Raw genomic sequence first — 18,580 nt, 5'->3', positions numbered from 1 at the left:
TTCTGGGAGTTCAGGGTAGAACTGACCCGCCTGAGGCGCCATTGGAACAAACTTGGAGTGATGAAAAAAGTAAAAAGTAATTCAAAAGAATTTGCATGTGTAATCAACACCTGTGGATTTTAAAAGTATTTTTACCGTTTGAATCATAAAATAAACCTTGTTATTTTAACAGAGTATCCTCTAAAGCCATATTAGTTTAGTAACTCATGGATAATGCGCATATTTTAACAGCTTATCAATATGAAGAAACTAGTCCTCGTATTAAATCTTTTGATGATGATGTTTAAATGAAGGCTTATACTCTTAGGAGAGAATACCGGTTCGTTAATAACAGGATAAAGTTGTTTTGATAATCTCGGCTAAACGAAAATCGTCGAGGCAGAACGTTGTAGACAGACTATAGACACAGTTGGCTAGAGCCATTTAATTATAAATGTGAACAGATTCTTTGTTTAAAGACTTTAAAAGCGGTCATTGTTACTACTGATTAATATTAACGGGGTTTCCGGCTGCGAATTGAGAATATTTAAAAAAATCTCTTAGTATGATAAACCCTGAGATAACTTTTGGGACAGGTACTATAGCCATCGCGTAAAATTTCTCATTACTAACTCAAAAACATGCTAAAGACTTCCGCTAGCCATTTGAAAATAATGCCCGTAGATGTCGCGCATGCGTGGTCAAGACAACTTTATTGTGAATCTGGAAGCAACACAACTACACGATGTACGACTATAGCATGATTAACTCCCATCAAAGAATTGAAATTCTATTAAGGAGATGCCGAGTTAATTTTAGCAACGTTTTCTTGCAAGGTCTTCGTAATTACTCATACTTCACGTTTGCATTTAATATATTAACGAGTCGGAGTCAGAAATTAGTACATATTTCGAATTGCTCGTTGCATAAAAGTAAGCAAGGTCCATATGGAGAGGGTGGAGGATTTCTGTCTCTAAAAAAAGGTCTGTCCGCCTCATCTGTCTGCAAGAGCTGGACACTAAAACTTTTCCCAAAACCCCATTACACCACCCGGCCTTAAAATACGCATAAAGTAGAAGTTGTAACTCTTTCATTCCTTCCGTTTAAACGGTTTTTTTATACTTCAGTCCCTAAGTGAGCCTTTACATTATATTCATTTCCTGCGTATTCAGTTGCTCGCCGCTCTCCGTGAGCGTGGCAACAACGTAATCATCATCTCCGCGAATAAACAAAAGAAAGTCCATTTCCGTAAGACGAGTGTCACATAAACAAAATGAGCAGCATGGAAACCGTCGTTAAGGAGGGTAGTGTGGAGTTTTAAATTATGTCCACGTATAAACCTCGGATAATTAAATATCAACAAAAACTTTAACACGAACGGTCGGAACAAATATGTCAGTACGTAGTTTCCTTAGATTTTTGGTTTTGTTCATTAAAATCCCCGGAAATTAGAGGCCCGATGTGAAATTGTTCTTTTCCTCCCGTACTGTAGCCATTAATTTAGCGGCCAAAAGTTTTAAATATGACCTAACCTTGGGAGAATCGATTAGACACTCGTGTGTGGTTAATCTATAAATATAAAATCGAAAACATTCTAGCTGAAATAACCCTTATCCAACCCGACATATATGGATTTTCAATAAATATATCATACTTTGGCAACAAAAGTCTCGGATTGGTAATTTATCATTTAAGTGAATCTGTTAGGTACTAGTTAAGAATTTTCATATATATTTTCCTCAAGAGGATAATTATAGGTTACTCAATCGTCAGTTTATTTATTATGTCTTATAAGCAATTCTGAAGAAGCATTTTCTCTTGCTGGAAAATTTCAATTTTTAGCCATTTTTTCGGCAGCCTCAAACAAAGTGAAGAAAATTAAGTTTATTCATCAGAATAACTTTGATAGATAAACGTTTTCTCCATTCCTTTTTTTAGCATACATTTTTACAATAGCGTCAATATTACCGGCACCAATTAGGGGATCGTTTCTTTAAATACCCTGGAGGCTTCGTCAACACCTGCTTGCTAATGTCAATCCTCCAACTTTCAAAAAAGCTTTACGTCTTTATGAGTAATTTTACAATAGAAAAAAATACTTAATATAATATACCGCAAGTGTTCTTATTACTGTCGTGTGGCCAGTAATAAGAGTGATTATGTAGCTCAATTTTGAACATTTTCCATAGAGTGTTAACCAGAATAGACTCCGCTTAACTTTCCTATTACTACTAAAATTACGGTTTTTTTCATAGGCAATAACGCAGCTTATTCTATTTATTCCCATGGAAGTTTATGGCGCCCTGTTTAAGCCGTAATGAAATGAAAATAGGAACTTCTTTTTTGTATTCTAAATTTCGTTACAACTGGTGAGGGACTGAAAGCAAGAGGGGTTTGCTCTTGTGTTTCTCTTAATGACAGAGGTATTTTTATTCTTTTCGATTAAGGAATAGAAAAAATTTCTCGTTGAATATTGTCCTATAAGGTTTTCTGGTGACATTTTGACCCATAGCTCTATTCAATCTTGAAATCTTGTAAAATGTCTTGTATCTTTGTTAGGTCGGAAACTTTTCAGACCACCCTCGTATATATGTGTGTATGACCCTTTATTATGTAAATTCAGGTGGATGCTATTAATCACAATAGGGATTTAGGATTTAAAATCCGAACTTTTATGGACAGTCATGAAATAAACCATTTATCATCATTATAACTGGTTTTATTCCATATAAGATGGGTTTGGAAGGACACATCCTGCTCATCACTATATTTCTAAGGCTCGCCTAACATAACACAACTTTACATCCGACACTGCAATAAACCCCCTTCAATTTCCCGTACTTCTCCACTTTCCTCCATCCAAAGTGTCTATCCTTTCCCTCCTCATTTTTTGCTTACCTAACGCTCTTTCCCCATATAACAATCTTAAACAGCCTACTGCCAATCTAAATGCTCAGCATCAATCTTTCCTGGCTCCTTTAGATTGCTCTCAACAATCTTCCCTCCTCCCCTTTCATCAAGTCGAGTACATCCTCGTTTGTTTTCCTTTTTGTCCATTCCTTGCTTACCTTCCTCCACATCCACATTTCAAAAGACTTCAGTCTAATTCTACCCTCTTGCTTCGACAACCAAGTTTCCACGCCGTACAAAACCACGCTCCATCAAAGTTTCCACGAGTCATACCTCAACATCCTTACTCAGCGCACCTTTTTTAAAGTCCCTCCTCCTTGTTTACCCATTTTGCCCTTACGTAATTCTTCTTATTTTTTATGTCCATACCACTTTGACCATCTTCGTGCAAAAGACTTACTTCCAAGGTATGTAAACGTTTCTTTCCGCTCTAGTCTCTGTCCTCCAACTTTAATCTTTAAGTAAGCCTTCTCAATCTCCAAAACTTTATAAACTTTGTTTTTTTATGAATTTTTATCATATACCTATTACGCTGATTGTCTAATGCGCTCAGCAATATTTTTAACCCCGTGGCTGACTGCCTAACTAAAACTGTTCATCCGCAAACCTAACCGATTTTATGAATTCCCAACCGGTTCGCTTTCCTTAATCTCCAGTCCTTCCCTTAATGCCACTTTAATAATTTTCTCAACACATAAATTGACAAATATAGGTGATAATGGACATTCCTGTTAGACTCCTTTTCCTTACGTTACCCACTCTCTACTCTCCATCCGCCAAACTTACCAGTCTGGTACCCTTAAAGGTTGCGGTTAAGTTTTAATTCTCTCAAACCTATTCCTACCAGCTCTAGTTCGTTCATTAACTAGACCGGATCATTTCTATCAAATCTTTTCACAATCGCAATTTTTTGAAGAGAGAATGAGTATCAAAGATGTTTCACCAGAATTTTCCTAAATCATTTTTTATGGAGGATAAAATCCAAAGACCTAGTGTGTAACGCAATGAAAATTCTATATTCATTAGTTTCGATACCCATCTACTTTTTTAATTGTCTTATTTCTATTTTTTCTCAATCATTCGGGCTTACACTACATCCGAGCTGAATGTGAAGTTTGAATGCAAAGCCATTGGGTTTTTAAGCGGGCGTCATCCTCATGAAAGCAAGCCAGGGGAATTTTAATAATTTTAAGATTTAAAATTTGAAATAAACAACAGGAAGTGCTTGGTTTCTCTTGTATCTATTGGAAATATTGAGTTTTCTGTGTCTACCGTCATCATTGCGGTAAAAATTTAAAACCATATATTCCTTGGTTGAATTATGTACCGTTAACCACGTCAATTTGTATTACTTTTTGAATTGCGATAAGACTAAACAGTTCCTATGTAGCCAATTTATATCCCAGTACGTTATGAACGTTCCTTGAGACACTTGTTTCTACGATGAAGTGGAGCTAGCGTAACACCAAAAGTTATGGTTTAGCAACTGTTTTCTATCTTGATGATAATGAATTGGTATTTAATATGCTATACATTTCAGTAATAGCTATCTAGATACTTTCCTTTGATGTGTAGTAAATGTGTCGATGAAATATTCTTGCTTCTATGGCGAAGATGATATATCCGTATTTCCAAGTGCTGTGAAGTAGCAATAGCTTTAGGCCATGGTGATTTTTAATTAATATTTCGATTAATATAAAACATAGCAATGCCTAACTATGCAATTGGAGCACTAACCATAGTGCAAGATGCTAAAAGAAAGCAACAGTGCTCACGCTTCCTTTTACTTTTGAGCGCCTGCGGAGGAAGTTTGCCGGGGATGAGATCTTCTGCTCCCCTCTAGTCCCTTTGTTCGAAGTGATGGAGGAGCATCTCATTCCGGGAGCCAGAAACGGATGAGATTTAGGACGTGGGAAAGAGGAAGGTGTGTAGGTGCGACCGACGTCGTTTCACGGAGGCATCTTGTGGTTGCGGAAGAAGGAAGGGTAATCCCCCCTTGTAATCCCCCCCACCCCCGCTGTTAATGGCCAACCTCTCGTCTCCTCCTTTTTAAACTCCCGAGCGAGGGATAGGGCGCAATTCTTGTCCTCATGCTGTCATTCCCCGGGTAAAATGGGAATTCTTATTTTTTCAAAGGGAGGAGTTGGTGGGAGGGCGATGAAGGGAAAGGCGTCCCGCCACAACTTGAGGCGAATCACTTAAACGGACGCTGAGACTACCTTAAGCGATAGACCGCGGAAGTGATTCGCTCTCTCATCTTCTTATCTTTTCTTTCTTCTCAATCTCATCATCTATTACTCCGTATTCCAATCTGCTTTTCTCTCTTTATCTCTGTTATTATGTTTCCTTTATTCCTTATTTCCTCTCCCACATGCCTACTCGCTAGCTTCTCTCTCTCTCTTTGCTTTTCATATATCTCACTCGTTCTTTATCTGAATTTTTCTTTTCATCTCATTTACTCCCCGTCTCCCGTTCTGTATCCTTCTCTTTGCCTTCTTTTCTTACATTCTATCTATTTTTACCTCTTGCTTGCTTGCTCCCCCTCATCATTTCCTTCTCCTTTCAATCTTTCTTTCCAGCTTGTTCTCACTCCTTCTTCCTCTTTATTTCGCCTTCCTTCCTCTCTTACTGATTCCTCCTCTTCTCTGCTTCTTCTTTCTTTTCATTTCTCTCACACCTCCTCCTTTTGACTTCATATTAAATATAACTATTTCTCTGAATTTATCTTCATTTAAGGAGGCTCGTTTGTCATTATGTGAATCGTAAAAATACGTTCATGTTCAATTTACAATGATACATTAATGAAAATACTTCATCTCCCACAAGAAAAAGATATTTAACTGCAAATACTTTATCGATTTTCTTCATTCAAAAATCCTAAGTCGGTTATTCATTTTCAACAAACGTGATTTAATGAAATGCAAGTCTCAGCAATGTCACCAAACGAAATTCCATGAGATCGAAATATTCACATGAAGGCATTATTTCGAAATGAGAATGTTTGAATAAGTAATTTAAAACTAGTTGTTTTTTACTAAAATGAAGCCCATGAACTATAAAGAGACATAAATTAATTGAAAAAATAACATGAGAAATATCCCGGTCAGCAAAAATAAGCTTGCCAACGCTGTCAGAAAATATTAAAATTTCAGAGAGAAAACGTCATTAATTTGCTGTTTTGATATCTTTAACTTCGTGATATTCAACTGGTGTTATTGGTTCGATTTTCTGCTCTTCTCATTAAACCGTTAAAGTTTTTTTTAAGCTTTTTCGAGCTAGTGAGTATTTTTTCCTGTCCATATAACAGGGACTCCGAATTTGAACTAAACCACTACTTTAAATATCCTAAAAATATGAATGCAAGTAATTACATCGAAGAACTATAGTTATTTTTACGCATTTTGAAATTTATATTATAAACATGTTCTCCGTAAATATGGTTCGTATAATTTGTTTTACAGTTAAAACATTTATCTTAAAATTGATTCCTTAAAATTAGTGCTTGAAAAATTGCTCATATTCAATTGCAAGTATTTTTAAAAAATGAAGACGTGAAAGTAAGTATGATCCGCTAAATGACAGGTAATAGTTTGAACGGACGTAATGCTAATTATTGGGAAATTGATATACACTTGTGATAACGGACGAAGGTCCATACAATAATCCAGTACCATTCCATATTCCAGATATTACATATCAACTCCGTATAATATTTGTACAGATATATTTTATAGTAACTCTTCCTTTTTCCACAGTTCTTGCAGATCCCCCACAATTTGAGGTTATATGCACGCAAAACATTCCTACCGAGTTATATCTTCAGCAGTCCGTAGGGTAATTTCAATTCTTCGATTTCTATATTCTTTCTATTCTTACTATATTATTTATTTCGTATATATTACTATATTTTAACTCTCCTTCGTAGTTTACTCATGAAATAAATTTGATCAATTTGACATGATCATATTTTTCTGTGACCTTGAGAGAAAAAGTTCTAAATTAAATACTTTACTTCATACATAGCGCCTATACATTTATAGACCAAATCTAGAAATTATATCATCCATTTCAATTGGTTTAGATCCATTTTTCGGTGGGGGGCAGTGAAAATGTCTTGCCTGTGTTTCAGTACGATCAAATATGATGACCACCTAAAACCACTCCAATTCTCTAATGACTCATGTAGAATCTATAAACACATATATATTGACGAGTCTTCTGTCTATGTGCAACACTTAGGCTTATCTCTCCAGCAATTCAGGCAATTTTTCCGAGTTTTGCAAGGAATTAGAATTGAATCGTAATAATATGCAAATTGATGTCAGTTTTTGACAGCTTTCGATGGAACCTCCTGTTAGCTTTTGCGATCGGCAATAAAGAAACAGAAGAGCAACCCAATCTCCTTTTCCATTCAAAACACTTTAATCTAGAGTATCCCTTCGATCCGGATGTGCAGAAGGCTAAAAAAATAAAATAAAAAGAAAGGAAGAAGTTTTAATTATGGTAGTGGAAGAAAAACTGTTTTTGGAAGAAATTTGAATGACGCAGGATGAATATTTAGATAAAAGAGTTGCCGAGAGGAATTGTGAGGCTGAAGGCGGAAATAGAGATGGGAATAAAATTGTTGGAAAATTTAACTAAAAAAGCGCGATAATAGTCATTTTGAATATAATTAAGGGAGGTAGGAAGTGTGCACAGATGATCAATGAGTTTTTGTAAACATTTGTACGAGATAAATAGATATTTTGTGTCAATAACAATGTTGGTTTTAATAAAACAAACTAAATTATAACCAAGTATTAATAAATCATCATCAATGGTAAAACAGAATTTTCTATATAGTGATGAGAGGAAGGGAAATGGCCATTAAATATATGGTAATACCATCTCTTGTCCTTTCCAATATTAAATGCAATATTTTCTCTGTTTGAACATGTTACCAACTGGGTTTTGCAGAAAGAGTTTAGAATACAAAGGGGCATGAAGCCGCCATAATATATGAAAATGACTCTCATGCGACCGTGAATAGATTAATTATTTAGTCCACACTCCCCTCTGGAAAGACCGAGGGTAAAATCATTGATGCCCACGACGCAAGGGCCCGTAAAGGGGAATATTTTGCGAATGTGAATTCTGATTCGATTTTTTTGGTAGAATAATGTTTTCCGACTTTCCTCGGAACGAAACGTTGCGGCCAGGTGGTAATCGGCTTACCTCTTTCTCGTACCACGTCGGAATATAATTGAGGAAAAACTCTCCGGGGAAGTTAATTAGCCGAGAAGAAAGAAAGACGGGTGTTGTTTCATTTCTTTTTGCCACAATTTAGGGATGAATTGTCCAGATGTTTTTGAGACTGCCTCTTCCACAATGGGTGGTCGTCTACTCTTCTCCATTGTCCACGTTCCCTCTGATGAGAGCTGATCCCTGGAAACTTTCCAACCCATCTTTCGGGGTTGATTCCGGACTTATTTTTCCACTCAAAAACTTTTTGATTCAGGCCCGGGCGAAATAGGCGAAGGGGATTCGATTTGGGTCTACAGCGATGTGGGCGAGCGAAACAAAGTTTAAAGTTATCAGGAGGACAATGTTTCTTGAAAGAATTCAGACAAGATAACTTCATGCTCATGTTATTGTGTCACTCTTCCAAGCAGGTTCAATATATTTATTCACTTTTGCCAACGTTTTATGACTCATTATAGGTTTGGTTTATTTTGCATCAACAGTAATGATGATTCATGCAATAAAATGCTCGTGGAATTCGATGACTTTTTGATGTTTTAAGCTATCTTCCACTTTGACCATCGTTTTTGGCTTTTTCTGTACTTATAACTCATTGAACGGGACGCATTAGTCCAGTGAGTAGCGTTCTGGGCTACCAGGTGGAGGGCCCGGGTTCGCTTCTTGGCAATGCCTCTGGAAACCCTCAACTTCACCCAATATGTGTGATTTTTCTCGTATCAGATTATCATAGGAAACCATAGGAGGCACAAGGAAAGGAAGGAACTGAACCCCATTACCATACTGTTGATGTGTAAATTTTATACACCCTGTATAGGGCTTAGTACAAGGTAGAACTAAAAATCTAGGAAGCTTGAGCTCTCCGACCTCGTGCATTAACAAATTAAAGGAAAACTCCTATAGCCGTAATAAGTTAGCACCACTCTTCCCGCAATGAAAACAAATTTTTCCACTGTCGTGGAATTTCTTTTCTCACAATCTCACAAACCACAGGAGTTATCCTTTGATTTGTTAAGGTTCCAATTAATAAACCAGCCTTCCGGTTGATAACAGTGGTAGTGTCTCAAATTGATCGAAATATGATTAAAAATCCCAACACTAACAATAATTTTGGACGAAACCAAAATAATCAAGTCAAAAGGATGATTTTGGTAAGTTAGTACGCACCTCAATCTAATATTAAACATTACGTAGTTGAAATTTCGGTGCTGCGTTGGCCAATTTACTAGCTTTGCATCTCGAGGCCCAGGGTTCTAATCACGGCGCCCGACCTTCCCGACGGCAATGATGACTCTTCAACAGTGTAAAACAAAGGCGCACCAGTGCCAAGTTGCTTTTAGACGGTGTCTATCATTTCTAACCACCGTGGGACCTTCCTATTTCTTTATTCATTTCTTCGTAACTTTTGCCTACTTTAATGCTGACTGAATACGTTTCACTATCATGCTTTCTCTACTTCCTCGCTTGCCAAACGTTCTCCTTTCTGTATATCACGACCTCCAGCTTGCCGACTAGCCTTTTTTAAATAAAGCTAACCTATATTTTTTAGATAACGCATATTTATATTCCTAAAATAATTGTAAGGACCTATAGCACGTTGTTTTTAAATTCAAAATTGCTATCTTTCCGCAGAAAATGGTTTCAATCATCCAAAATTCCCGTTTATAGCTCTTAAGAAAAGTTTATGAATTGGTATTCAGTCATAATCTTTCGAAAATATTCCTTGTATTGATTTTCCCATTATAAGTCATATGATTTTGAGTCATAAATTCGGGATATGATTCGCAAGAACTTGGAGAGAAAAAGGTGAAAAAAGTATCCAGGTAGATACGTGGTGCTACGTAGTACTACTGAGAACAACCCTCATTTCACTGCTCTCAGTCCAACCATCCATTTAGGGTGCACTGCTTCGAGAATATTCTCCATTTTCGACTTCCATTCGCTCCGGTCATTCATGGATTTCCCACTCGGCATCGGCGGCTGCACTTGGTTCCCCTTTGTCCCGACCGCCGACCCACGCAACCCGTGAAGCTGAAGTGGTAGGAACGAGCGCGGTCTTTATTCTCCCGTGGATTCTCCCTCCTGCCCTTTCTTTCCCATCATCACTTCAGCGTCAACGGAATGTAATAATAGACCTCGGGAGCACGAAGAGATGGTAGTGGTTACGCGCGTTGCTGTGGTGTGTTGGGACGGTGGTGGTTAAGAGTGAAGCGGTGGACGAGTGATAGGAAGTGACAAGTCTTTTTTTAATCCACTCGTCAACCGTCATGACGAAATACTTTTCATCCAAAGGCGGAAAAGCAGAGTGGAAGGGAAGGACTGAGTTATCGACAAAAGACCACGAGCACCGATAAAAATGTCTGCTTTATCGTTTATTTATAATAATATTCGTTCGGAGGAAATCGGTTGCGTGATGTACATGAATGTATCTAAAAGGGAGGGGGAGAAGTGCTAATTGAATCAACATCACACATTGTTGACCTCTGTTTCCGTTACCCAGCTGTTACATGAGTGGTGTCTCCTCAATTCCCTCCTCCTCAATGTTAGTAAATCTTCTTTAATTTACTTTGCTAATAAGAATAAATCAGCTGCTTGCATAACTGTAAATATTGATAACGAACTTATTGTACAAAAAAGTAAATCATGTTTTCTAGGCATCTCTATTGACAGTCGTCTGTCTTGGGATGACCATATTCTCAAACTTCGTAATAAGTTGAGTTCACTCTGTCATCTTATCAGATTCATTAGGCATACCGTCAATACTGAGGTCTTATTGTCTCTTTATTATAGTGAATTTTACTCTCATGTTGTTTATAGTATTCTTTTATGGGGCCCTACACCTAATGCAAATATTATATTTAAAATTCAAAAACGGATCATCCGACTTATTTGCTTTGCTACTCATGCAGCATCCTGTCGTCCCCTCTTTAAAAAATTGAAAATTTTACCCATTCCCTGCGTGTATATGTATTGCGCATCTTTGTATGTCAAAAGCAACTTCTCTAGTTATCTTTCCAATGCCAACGTTCACAATTATAACACAAGGCATTCTGCTGACCTCCACCAAAACTTTGTCAGAACCTGTACCACCGCCCATGGACCTAAACATATGGGCCTCAGGATTTTTAATAAACTTCCTAAAGAACTGAAAGCACAACATAAGCTGCCTATATTTAAGCTCAACCTTCAGAAATATTTACTCTGTAAAATGTTTTATTCTATTAATGAACTTCTTGTCCCATGAGTTTCTTTGTATTTAAACATGTACTTAGTATTTATCATTTCTTTATATAACATTGACGTGTCCTATATCTGTGCTTGTTTTTTACAATTGTACAAATCTGCTGAGCAAATAAAATTACTTACTTACTTACTTACTTACTTATCATTGTTACGTACGCATACTTATTGCTACATATTATGTTACTTCCGATAGCGTAATTATGTATAAGTTCAGTGTGAATAGACTCATGAGAAATACGCGATTAAAAAGGTTGTTGTTGTGTAAAAGGTTGAGTCACGAAACATTAGGGATATGTATTTAGTTTATCGACAGTAAACATATATAAATACATATATATGTATATATATATATAATTTAAATGATTTACTGTACTGCCTATATTAGTGTTAGTTTATAAAATAAAGCAATATTTATCCAGTACTGAGATACTATACTTATAAGTCTTTTGGAAGATACTTTGAAGTCTTTTGGAAGAAAGACATATCCAGTGAATGTAATAATTAATTATAAAGTAATGATTTACAAACTTACGTCAAAAATTATAGCAATGGCATGTATTTTGCCTCATATGTAAACTAAAGGGCAAATTTTTAGTGTATGAAAGTGTGAAATAAATCACATAGATCCGAATCAGGGTATTCTTTGGTATGCCTTTCGAGAGTCTACGGTATTGGTTTTCCATTTCATTGTGATGCAATTGTGCTTAGAAAACCTGTCAGGAAAGATTTGATGAAATTTTTGATTAAAAGTGTAAATTATATTTATTTCATGTTTACAAATACTGCTTTTTAGTACTTTGACTTTTAAATTTCTGATTGACGACGAGTTTAAAATTGACTTGAAAATATCCGTTAATTTTGAGTACAGCACTGGCCAAGATATAAAACGTATTTGACTATGGGCTCCATTTTTTCATTCATAGTGACAACGTTGGCATTAGCAGCACTATGATCACTAATACCCCCAAGTGAACGCGGAAAGGGTTACTCCATTTTTTCGAGAAAATTAAAATATATCATTTTTAATATTTTGCGTGTTGATTTGAAAAATACAGATGCTTTCCTTTAAATTTTCCATATTAATTTTTACTGAAGATTTTTGCCCTAATTCATATCATTCTACTTTTATGAAATCTTCGCCTTTTTGGGAAACATTTTGTGGGAAAATTATCGTGGGAGTTGCAGCTTTTTTTCAGAGCGATCAATAGATGAAACACTCTATAGAATTATTTTGGTGAAGTAATTTTAAGTGATTTTCGGAAATCGTCTGTTGAAATATCTGTTGTTCTATCAAAATCTCATTGCTACCTCCAGCTTCAAGTTTAGACGCTTACTGTGAGAACTTTCTCGTATTCCAACAACCTCGCCTTGGTGCGATGGAAACCAATTATTGTGCCCGAACGCGTTGTGGAATGCTCTCATTGTGATTCGGTATCGTTCGCTCAATGGATCGGGATTTGCTGGACTACGACTCACTATTATTCCCTTTGTAAAAAACTAGTCATTCTATTGGCGTCATGGTTACGAATACCACGATTCCCGTCTAGCATCACTTTTAACATACCCTCTCTTTTAACACTTGCGTCTTCCACCATGTTCCTATTGCTTTATTCGTTTCCCGTCTCAATTTATTATCTAACACTTTGTGCTTCTTTCTTCCTAACACTGTGTTTATATTACTCCAAATCCTTCTCTCATCTATCTGTCTATTCATCTCATTTGTGATCCATGGTTTCCTGTCCTTTTCCCATTAACGGATCTTATATTTCCTTTTGCGGCTTTCGATATCTCTTTCTTGATACATTCCCATTTTTCCTCGCAAGAACTCAGCTTTTTTTTCTCTCATTCATGATTTTCTCCACAGCTTGTTGACACTCATTCCATGTCAATAAAGTTAATGCTTCTACATTCCATTTCCTAAACCGCTGCCTCTGCCTTATCTTTTTGAAACGGATTCAACACTTAGTAATATTTAAATTATGGCCAGAGTCCGCATCCGCTCCCGGGAAGCTATGCAAATTCACCACAGTGTTCCTAAATCTGTACCAAACCATAATATTATCTCACTGATACCTTTGTGAGAATTCTTTGTGTACATGTTAAACCCTGATCAATGATAAGTCATGATCAATGATCAGTGAGGGACAGGGACTTCTTACCCTGAGCAGAAGGCAGAGGATATCCGAACACAGTATTTGATGGCACAATTGTAAAAAGAAATTTTATTTGCGTAATGAGTGCAGAAAGCAATGTTGACAGCAAGGTACCAGTTTGATCAAAATTTGGGACACTCAAATTTTATTGTTTCTCCGTAAATGCGTACATTTTTTCGGAGAGTCCATTTGAAATAAGAGTGCATTTAATTTGGAATCCCGTCCTCATTTTTCTAGTCACATTTCTCCATTGATTAGTTCGTTGTTTGGGGAAATGAGTTAATTCGGTGCTCAGTGTACTGTCATGCCACTCTGAGAGCCCTGTTTCGAATCCCTGCTGTAGTTTTGCTTTATGTTCAAGGGGATAAACTGATTCCTACATGGGTACTACTAGAAGAGTCAACTGGATTAGATACGCCATCCGCCGGAGGGGAGATCCAATTGTGTGTCTCTACGGCACCTTTGGAATTGAGTTGAACTAAACGCGATACCGTGTGCTTATCCTCTCTCCACCTTAACCCCAAACCCTGAAAACCCTTCCTCTAGCACATTACCCACCTAGATCCTTGAGAGCGCAAATGGTCTCAATGTCCCTCGCCATCTTAATAACTGCCACGCTATTTCACAGCTTTGCTGTAGAAAATGCTTTGATGAAGATCTCGACGTATTGTACTTCTGGTTCTGCATTAAAAATCCAAAATGGAGCTCCGCAACTAAATTCTCTTATAACTGAATGATTTCGAAGTTTCTTATGAGATATCCGCGCTCTAATTTGCAGACATAATGGATTCGAGTGACAGAGGGACCTGCCTGAGTTAATGCTTTTTGCAGTCGTTAAGACGGAAACGCGGATGAAATGAGTTTCTCACCCAACGTAATGACTTCCTCAATGAATCCTTCACATCTGAAAGCTTCTCGAAAATTCTTCGGCTCCAGAATTCTTTCTCCATCGAGCGTGGATGACTGAGAGACGTAAACATTGAAAGGTGCCCCAAAGCATTCCTTTTATAATGCGTTCAGCTTGGAGAAGGATCTGCGCGATAATTTTGAGCACACCCTCCCTCGAGGGGAGGTTCCCACCCCCCCCTCTCTCTCTCTTTCTATCTCACTCTATCGCATGTCCCCTGGCACAAGGAAAACTTTTCGAAAAGACGTCTAAATTGTCTAACCACGACAATGACCACAATTTGCCGTTAGCATCGTAGGCCGTCATTGACGTCATAGATCCCAGTGTTTCGTGCACAAAAATCGGGTATTATCGAGGCCGTGACGTCTCAATCTCATCAATGTTGAATAGCAAAAATTTCAACTATAGACCTAACTTAATTTTTTAATTTTCTTAAATTGCCCAGGATTATACTAACACCGTTGCCAGACTTCACACTCTGTTCTTTATGCTAGTTTAGGTATATTTGGTACATCGATTTCCCATTTGTTTCGGTCATCCATTTTTCTTTGATTTGATATGTGTTCATTGTTTCACTGCTCTTTTCTATAGGAAGCTAATAAACATATGTAATTCCATGATTTTTTGTAGTTTAAAGTTTCCTCGCACGTAGATAAGATATATGGCAACCCATCGTGATGCTTACTTCAAAGTCAGGAGGTTGTGGCGCTACCCTTAGTGGCAAAGCCCTTTTGTAGCCAAAAAGTCTTTATAAGCCAACAGAAAATAAGGGAGGTTTAGTCTTTCACCTCGATACGGGACATCTACGGTAAGTTGGTCTTACATTTTCAGGGTTTCATCCATCTAGTTTGTCTTGAAATTGAAGATTATAACAGAGAAAAAGTATGGAGAGACTAGGGCAAAAAGGTTTGTGATCTCAATAATGGCGATCGTCCATGAAACACGCTTTTTTGGAAAAATCAAACTCAACTACTGTAATTTGTCTTTTATCTATTTCCGCTAAAATAAAATTGTCCATTTCTTCGCTTTTTATTATATTTGTGCATAATAAAAAACAATACTGATATTATATACTTAATAGGTTTGGTATTATTAATGGTATTGATTGATTGAGCTTAATTTCATAAAAGGGTATAGCAACAGTATGTGGTGACTATAGGACAATGAGTTTTATTTCACACGCGGCTATGGTATTATTTAAGATCGTTAAAAGAACGATGGAGGAGGCAGAAAATGAATAGTTAATTTTGCAAGATAAATTCGCGTTTAGAAAAAGGGCTCGTGTTGTCATGACGTACAGTCACCAGCGAAAAGGAACAAAAATGAAGTGCTAGAGATGCTAGGGGAGGAGAGAGGATTGTTGGAAGGAATCCAAAGGATGCAGGAAACACGGATTCAGTGGACGGAATGAATAGCAATTAGAGACCAGTGTAATAGCAAATTCGTGATACATATCTCAGTAAAGGTGTTGATCTGTGGTGCCACGTGAACTTATGACGACACGTCTCAGCACTTAATATAATTCTGGAATAAAATCCTAGTTTAAAACTATGAAAAAGGAAACTACTGTTGAATCCTTTAAGTTCCAACTAACATGCTATCTAACATGATATGTTAGCCACAGATATCCGTGATATTCATTATATACTATTATATTTTATGATGGTGGTATAAAGTAATACGAAAGAAATATCAGAGATAGCTTTCTTATAAGGAATTATATATGAGAAGTGAGGTTCAGCTTAGAAATCCTTTAACCTTAAGGCAATAAACGACGCATGAGTGTGTTAACTTGGATGGAAAAAGAGGTAAAGTCTAGTGAAAGGCCATTTGATGTCTTTTTTGTACCGTCACCAAGGTTATAGGATAGAAATTTGTAAGTTTGATGTCAATTTCAGTGACATTTAAAGATAAGTTTTTGATCTTGTTATTTCTATGTAAATGTTAAAAAAAACTTGGAAAAAAGGGTTATACAAGAGCTGTCCCAAATATAAGTAGAATAAATCTAGGGAAAAATGTATTTCAGATCAAAAGAATAAATTGCTAAAATTCTTCATAAGAGCACTCTAATATATCGACACTTAAATTCCAGTGCCTCCGCCAGGTGTGGCAAATAGTTCCTTACGCAAGGAAACTAGTTATTGCTACTAATACCAAGATCAGGAATCCTAGATTTTGGTACTATTCTCTGAAGTTATGCTGAGCGGTATTAAGACACGCGACTCTCATTCCCAACATCTGAGTACAAGTAGACACTCGTGTAAGAATAGTTCAACGCTCTATTTGGCTGAAATTTTTACTGGGAAGGACTTATACTATAAGAACACTGAAGCAATGTGAGCGAACTCTTGGTTGATTTAAGTAATAGATTGATTTTAAGTTTCATTGACAGCCAGTGTCATTTCATACTTTTAATTGCATAATTTAAATCAGTAGAATAAAATTGATTGCAGATTAATATCTGTTTTCAAAAAATTTTAATATTTGAGTGTCATAATGGTGCTATCATTAAAAGGCATTATATACCAAAAGTGCTTTCATATTTTTGGAATACTTATAATTTAAATTGACATACTTACCACCCAGAGGAATTCGGAAGCATTATTCATCTGAGAAGGATCTTTAGCTAAAACTTGGCATAATACCGCCGCTGTTTTTTAACGTTCCCGTAGTGCTTGATACTTACGGGATACTCTAATTCAGAATTGTGATACGTATATGGCAATACAGTCATAGTGTGGGTCCTTTTATAAGGGAGAGGAAGTATTAAATGGTCAAGATTCACCGTCAATACTGATATTAAAAGAATGCAATGCATTAAGTAACCTACTCACTGCGCTTTCCTAATCGGTGATACCCGTAATCACCGTATTCCCGAAATTACTAGTTTTTTTAGTATTTTTATGTAGAATGGCTAAACATCTCCTTATTTAAAAATAAAGCGTTCACTGAACTGTAGTCTCCCACCAACAGTGCTAACAAAAAACTCTAAACTCTGCAATCCTGAGATACATGCTTAGGAGGGTCCTCATCTTCCAGGAAATCGGTTGTCACACTCACCTGGAGATCTCTCCAGCCGCGCTTGCCCCACGCTGACCTCAAGTCCGCCCATCCCCTTTTGCCCCAGCCATGCTGCATGTCCGCCCAGCCTCGCTTCTCGGCCGACAAGGTCCCCGAACCCTGGTTGTGCTGATCCACCACAGACTCGGCGCTGACGCCGCCGGTTGGTCCGTCCCCTTGGGCGGGCTGCATCATGCCGGCCGCCGCAGACGGGGGCATCTGCTCCCCGGCAGAGGAGCCGGAGGAGGATTGGGAATCAGAAGCGAAGGCCGTACCAGATAGGACCGCCACGAGAATCAGCGGGATGGCGGTCAGGAGTAGGCGGGCGGCGGGGGCCGCCGGCAACGGGAGCCGCGGTAGCATGGCGATTGGGTGGCCTCTCCCGGCGTAGGGCGTGCGGCGGGAGTAACAGGGGCGAATGCTGTTGACGAAAGGAGGAAAGGTTGTGATTAGTACTGACAGTTTATCTAATGTATTCGGATTCAATGTGTTTAAGCAACTGTCGAAGTCTATTCCTAAGTTAAACTTTGGACCAATCTGTCTACATCTGATAGCAAAGAAAATGTTTCAGTATCAACCTATTTTAACTTTTTAGGTAAATTAGATCAATGTAACGATTCAATACGAAATAATAAGTAGGTAAGGTTTTAAACTACCACCAGACAAATATTTGAAATATCTCCTTGAAAAAATCATAGAATATTACAAATTAATTTCTTAAATATTAGTCCAAGAACAATAATTTTAGATACATGAAGAAATATTCACAAAAATAATACCTTTTTTCCAAAACACGCATAGCAGCCCAAGTTTGGACTTCAAACTGCAAGTATCTTCATTACAACCATAAAAGACAACGTGTTGGACCTTGGAAAAGCTAGTGGAAATGTTACATCTATGTGGCCTTCACAAATTTGTTCAGAACGGTTTCGAACTAAACGCCAGGGATCAACTCACACAAAACTACACACAAAATCAAATGCAATAATTTTAGTCTAATTGTTTGAAAGAAACTTCAGTCTTATTGCATGAAACTGGGTCAAATTGTGAGTAGCGAGATTCTAATACGCGTGCGGACATGAAGTAGTAG

General features: G+C 37.3%; 1 protein-coding gene across 2 annotated transcripts in view; it reads right to left on the bottom strand.

The window, feature by feature from the left end:
- The window catches only part of Mip (Myoinhibiting peptide precursor), a 264,128-nt gene that overhangs the window by 80,951 nt on the left and 164,597 nt on the right, over positions 1 to 18,580 (bottom strand). For both annotated transcript variants that reach the window (XM_071594723.1, XM_071594724.1), the window contains exon 2: positions 17,491 to 17,911. In XM_071594723.1, the coding sequence (XP_071450824.1) occupies positions 17,491 to 17,853 (363 nt within the window). In that variant the 5' untranslated portion in view covers positions 17,854 to 17,911. The remainder of the gene's footprint in view (positions 1 to 17,490; positions 17,912 to 18,580) is intronic.

Source organism: Hetaerina americana, unplaced genomic scaffold (assembly GCF_022747635.1).
Source record: "Hetaerina americana unplaced genomic scaffold, ioHetAmer1.1.p SCAF_69, whole genome shotgun sequence".
NCBI lineage: Eukaryota > Metazoa > Arthropoda > Insecta > Odonata > Calopterygidae > Hetaerina > Hetaerina americana.
The sequence above is the reverse complement of the archived record's forward strand: the minus strand, read 5'-3'. Positions and strand labels throughout refer to the sequence as shown.